Genomic DNA, 6270 nt, shown 5'->3' on the forward strand with positions numbered 1-6270 from the left:
AAGGGGAAAGAGTCCTAGGGGGTTAAGGCACCTCCTAGGTGCCTTGGGGGGGAGGGAAACCTCCCCTTGGCCGCCGGCCATAGGAGATTGGATCTCCTAGGCTGCGCACCACCCCCCCTTGGCACCCCTATATATAGTGGGGGAGAGGAGGGACCTCATACCTTGAGTCCTTGGCCTTAGGTTGCCTCCTTCTCCCTCCCCAACACCTCCTCCAACTCCATAGTGCTTAGCGAAGCTCTGCCGGAGTACTGCAGCTCCATCAACACCACGCCGTCGTGCTGCTGCTGGTGCCATCTCCCTCAACCTCTCCTCCCTCCCTTGCTGGATCAAGAAGGAGGAGACGTGGCTGTTCCGTACGTGTGTTGAACGCGGAGGTGCCGTCCGTTCGGCGCTGGTCATCGGTGATTTGGATCACGTCGTGTTCGACTACATCATCCCCGTTCTTTGAACGCTTCCGCTCGCGATCTACAAGGTACGTAGATGCATCCAATGACTCGTTGCTAGATGAACTCCTAGATGATCTTGGTGAAACGAGTAGGAAAATTTTTGTTTTCTGCAACGTTCCCCAACAGAGGTGCCCGACTGTAGATGCTCTAATAAAACTAAAGTAATTTGATGCGTATGGATAAAAGACTGTGATTGTTCTTTGTTTGGAGCATTACACAAACCATACTAAGGCATCCATTTTATTGCCATTAATTTTTTTCATTGTTTGCTTAACTGGTTTTGGTATAACAAATATCGGCTGAAGTGAATTCTCTCATGGATAAATATTTTTGAAATGGGTATATTTATCCAAAATACTTGTTGAAATGAGTATCTTTATTATGTCCAAACACTTGCTTAAATGAGTTCTTTTATGCCTTAGAGCATCTCCAACTGACACGCGATAGGGTAACACGCCAAAACTTTTTTTACAGCGTCGAAATAGTGTTTTAGCGCGCGGGGGAGGGTGGTTGCTTTTCCAGGCGCTGCAAAATTTAGCGCGCCGATGTAGCGCTTCACCAGGCGCGGTAAAATCTAGCGCGTGCCCAGCCTGCGCTTGGCAAATATGAAACACCACATACTAATTTTACAGTACGAAACAAGATGATCGCAAACATTAAAAAATATGCAAAATCATGAGTTAAGCAACATAGCATAGTTCAAATTCATGGCATAGTTCAAAATCACCAAACCACAAGCAAGTTCATGACAAACAAGTTCACACAAACGAATGAAACATCAACAATCATGCCCCATATTCTTCCTCCTCTTCTTCATTCGCTTCTTCCTCCTCTTCATCCTTGAAAACTCGGACGGTTTTGGCACTATCTTCAAAGGCATCATGCGAAGGCATGTGAGGCACACCGGAAGCCATGCGTCCACCCATGTCATTCGGAGGTGCTCCCATGCCTCTCATGAGAGACTCAAAACCCATGCCTCCCATGGTAGCTCCCAAGGCACCCATGCTTCCCGTAGGTGTTCTCATGCCTACCATGCCGCCCATGGCACCCAGGGCTCACATGCTTGTTCCCATACCTCCCATGGTAGCTCTCATACCTCCCAAGCCTCTGATGGTAGCTCCCATGCCTCCCATGCATCCCATGCCCATCAATCTTTTTTGGACCAAGACTTGATCACGACAAAGATTGATGTACTTCTTTTGTCTATCATCGAGGTTAGATGTGTTCATGAAGAACAAGTACTTCTCATATTCCAATAATCATTCTTTGCGTTTCTTTGGCACCCGAGTCAATTGCACAAAACTACTACATTTGCGGCTAGGTTTGCAGAAAACCACCAAGTCACTAATCCGTTGCAAAAACCACTGCTTTTTCACTAAACCTCTTGCAAAAAGCACTAATCATCTACTTTGGCTCGTCTAAGCGTGTTTATGACATATGGGACCAAATCGTCAGAGCTGACTTGGCAAAAAAAAGATTCTTCTCCAATCTCTTTACATACAGACCCCTCGATCAAAAAATAAAAACGCAATCAAATCCCGTCGTCTCTCTGGATGGAATGCACGGGGAGCCAAAGGAGGCCGCCGGGAGCTCGTCCTTGAAGCCACGACGGCGCACTTTGCCTGTCGTCCGTCGGGATGTTGTGGCCGCTCGGCGCCGTGGATGGGGCCCAACCTCCATGCGCTTCGGCTCCCGGCGCCGGCGGCTCCGCCCATCTCCGGTGCCTCTTCCAGGCCCGCAGAAGAGCCCCGCCGCCCTGTCTGCACGCGCCATCTAGCCTCGCGCCGCTCCGCCCGGGCTTCCCCGCAGCTCGCTGCCGCCAGTTCGTCGGTGCATCGGGCACCACCGCCGCCCCCTCTCCCTCTCCAATTCCGCTGTCTCTCTTCCTTCTCCAACATTGTCGCCTGCCACCGCGCCAGGGCCTCGCCGGCCGGCTACGAGACCTTCCCGTCCGTGCCCGCGCTGGGCGAGATGCCGCCCACCCTAGGGGACACCCTGTAGAGCCGACGAGTGGACGGTGCCAGAGGAAGAGGTCCACAAATCGACAGCGGTCGGAGCTGGGCCACCATGGTGTCATCCTCGCCAGAGGAGGAGCCGTGGCTGCAGCACCTCCCCTCGACGGATCCCGTCGCAACCCAGCTCAACAACGACGGATCTGAGCGGAAGGACGAGGCCAACATCGGGAGGAGTTGATTGCGTTTCTTTTCAGATTTCAGGTGTGTGTGTGTGTGTGTGAATTTTTTGCCAAGTTAGCTCTGACGATCTGGCCCCATCTGTCATAAATACGCTTAGACGAGCCAATGTGGATGATCAGTGCTTTTTGCAAAAGGTTTAGTGAAAAAGCAGTGATTTTTGCAACGGATTAGCAACTTGGTGGTTTTCTACAAACCTAGCCGTAAATGTGGTAGTTTTGTGCAATTGACTCTTGGCACCTCTAGGACATCAAGGTTCTTCCATTTCTCTTCATCCTTCAACACTTCGTAGCAATGGGGCAACACAAATGCTCTTCCTTTTTTAATACCTATGACATATCTATAAAGGGTTGTTAGGAGAACATGAAATAAATCCTAGGGTTGGTTTGGATTTTATTGCTAATTACTAATCTACCATGCATATTTGGTTGAAAATCCTTGTATTGCAACGAAGTTCAAAGCTTTGGAGAACGCTCGAAAGATGTTGTGGGTTGCTAGGTGTTTGAAGCATACATTTCCCGAAGCCGGAGATTGAAGATTGATTGCATGTGTGGTGTTTGACTATGGGTTGTATGGACTTATTCTTTTGGTTACAACCAAACATTGAACTATGGGTTGTATAACTATGAGTTGTATGGACTCATGATTCATATGGAATGTTGAACTCTGACATGAAATGAAGTTCAAGTTTTGTTCATCTTATGGAGTTACTATTTTAATATGTAGTAATATGATGTCGAAGTTTTGTGGCAACTACTTTTTAGGATGCATATGGACTTGTGAGAATAAAAGAACAACATGTCAAATTGAAGGGAAAGCACCGAAGATTAAGAGATCTTCCTCCTCCTCTCGCTGTGGACACTAAGGCCACACCTCTCAGACGCTTCACACTAGGATCAACTTGAACATGGAGCCAGGCAGACGAAGCCAATCCGCCACTGCCCTCGCTGCTCAAGCTCGCATGAGCGTTGGATCTGCTCACAAGATGGAGTCCACCATGCAACATATTGGGGCGAGGGGGATTGGCTGGACAAAGCACATAGAATTCTGGAGGAAGGTGATGGAACGAGTCGTAGTTGCACCACGAGCCAGAGGGAGGTGCATTTTGCACTGCCACATAATGAACCTCACCGCAGCTTAAACGCACGACTGGGCCATCATCATCACCACATGGTGGTCAAATCATACATCTGCGTCCAGCCCCAACAAAACCGACCGGAAGGTTCAGAAAACCTAGTCCAACAAGAGGAACAAAGGATCGAACACCTTGAAGCAAGGCGACGAAGATGTACCTCCCAGACCTAGCACCGCCCGCAAAAAGAACATCATCCACATTGAAGATGGACTTGGGTGGAGGTTTGTTTCCGAGCACCGTTGCCACCACATCCATGGCTCGGGTGCTGGATGACTCGACAATCCTAGCTACAAGGAGAACCCCAAATTACGACTACAACTACACGTACTCCTAGATCCGCGCCACCCCTCCCCTGAATTCGTCGAGTCCAGGTGGAGGAGAGGGGAGGCTGGCGATGCGATGGGGGAGGTGGAGAGGCAAGTAGCTTTTTCCTTTTTCTTTTCTCAGGAGCGAAACAAGGAAGACCTAGTGGAGTCTAAACAAAATTTCCACATGTGACAACCACTCCCGGCATTACAATTAAATGCCACACGAGGCCATCAACACCACCACACAGTGGTCTAAGCATAGATCCGTGTTTACCCCCAACAAAAGTCGGTTGGATGGTTTGAAAACCCCCTTCTCCGACTCCGTGTCTCCATCGAAGCCGGGTGGAGGAGAGAGGAGCCTCGCGATGCAACGGGGGAGGTGGAGAGGCGAGTATCTTTTTGTTGCTCCTAAGGAGCGAAGCAAGGAAGACGTGGAGTGTGAACGAAATTTCCATTTGTGACAACTAGTCGCGCATTTTACAACTACAAGACGCATACTCCTACAAAACAACAGTAACGACATCACTAGATCCAACCTTAACAATGTCAATTAACGTGCTGAAGTTCATCGTTTACATCTGCCAGCTATGCCGCGCATAGTACAATGACGCGCGCTGAGATGTCGAAGCGGCTTAATTGCTATTTATGTCGATTCTCACACGTTAATTATTTTCCTCCCGGTTTAAGTTCACACCAATCCAAGAGTTGAAGCGGAGTGTACGGTACTAGGGGAGGCGCATGTCCGTCCAGGGGAGGCGCGCTTCCTGCTACGACTGGTGCAGCGACTTCACGTGCGCGCACGCCATCTTCGCCAGCGGGTTCGTCACCGCGCCGGTCGCCATCGTGCACTTCGTCAAGCGGCCCTACTCCGGCGCCACCATCTTGTTCGCAGCGTTCGCCGCGTTCTGCACCGCCGTCAGCCTCATCCTCTGCTGCAAGTTCTACGCCGAGCTCAAGCGGCCGCCCTGGCCCCGGTGGCTGTCGTCGGCGTCCGCCGAAGCGCGCCATCTTGAACAGCAGGACGGCCGAGAGACGGAGGTGTCGTCGCACGAGCTGCAGCTTCGCCACCCTGAGCAGGCCGTGATGGGGCGCGAGCGCGACGACCTGCGAACCGCTCTCGTCCCGAGCTACGAGCACCCGGGGGGCGCCGCCGAGTGCGCGGTGTGCCTCGGCGAAGTGGAGAAGGGGGAGGCGGTGCGGCGGATGCCGGTGTGCTTGCACGTGTTCCACACCGAGTGCATCGACCGGTGGCTGCGCTCGCACGCTACGTGCCCTATTTGCCGATGCAGCGTGTTCACCCCGCTGGAACGGCCACCGGAAGTAGTGTTGAACGTCGAGTTGTGAATTGTGATGCGAATCTTTTTTTGAAAGATCCAGCTTGGCTGGCATTGATTGATTTAGAAAAGAGCATATGAAAGACAAGGTTTGATCAAGCGATCAGAGGGAAAATAAGGAAAGAGATACAACAGAGGACGGGCCTTTGGCCTGCAGCTCCTAGTAAAGAAAACCGTAAGCGGTTATCTCACATCCAGATCCCCAAAGGGGGGCTCAAATGATTTTGCTCCGGCAAGCCGCCAGTGCTCCATCATGCGTCGAATGGCATCGATGACGTCCTTCAAAACAGCTTTCTTCGATCTGAAGGTGCAATTATTTCTTTCCATCCAAATTGCCCAGGTGGTAGCCATGATCATAGTCTTCACGCCCCTCCTGTTTTCTGCTCTTATTACGTTTAGAATGGTCGTAACTGCCGAGGGTGTGCATCCCTGATCTTGTAGAGGCGGGGCGAGCGACGAACATTCATTCCATTCTGCCACCTTTGCCCAGGTTGCTTGTGTGAACGGGCAGTTCCAGAAAAGATGTACGAAGGACTCAAGGTTTTTGAGACAAAACTGACAGAAATATGGATTTGGCCATCGTCGACGTTGCAGACGGTCGTTACACCAAACTCTATCGTGATGAATCAGCCAGAAGAAGATTTTGATCTTGCCCGGAGCCCACACCTTCCAAATGACCGATTTCATTCCATTGTTTGGCAGCTTTTTGAAATGGGCATTGTAGGCAAAGCTTGTGGAGTAGGATCCCTTTTCATTTTCTGTCCAAGAGATCACATCTTCCCGTTGCTCATTGCTCAGTCCTCCATGCTCTCTGATCATGCTCAGTCCTCCATGCTCTCCTGATGCGAATCGGTG

At 50.7% G+C, this 6270-nt stretch overlaps 1 protein-coding gene across 1 annotated transcript; it reads left to right on the forward strand.

Moving 5' to 3' along the window:
• The first annotated feature begins 4819 nt into the window (after nt 1-4819).
• LOC123129563 (RING-H2 finger protein ATL3-like) lies at nt 4820-5637 on the forward strand. The gene has a single exon (XM_044549678.1). It carries the CDS (start codon nt 4820-4822, stop codon nt 5423-5425), a length of 606 nt encoding a protein of 201 aa, XP_044405613.1. The 3' UTR covers nt 5426-5637.
• Nucleotides 5638-6270: the final 633 nt, after the last annotated feature.

The sequence above is a fragment of the Triticum aestivum genome, chromosome 6A (assembly GCF_018294505.1).
Source record: "Triticum aestivum cultivar Chinese Spring chromosome 6A, IWGSC CS RefSeq v2.1, whole genome shotgun sequence".
Taxonomy (NCBI): domain Eukaryota; kingdom Viridiplantae; phylum Streptophyta; class Magnoliopsida; order Poales; family Poaceae; genus Triticum; species Triticum aestivum.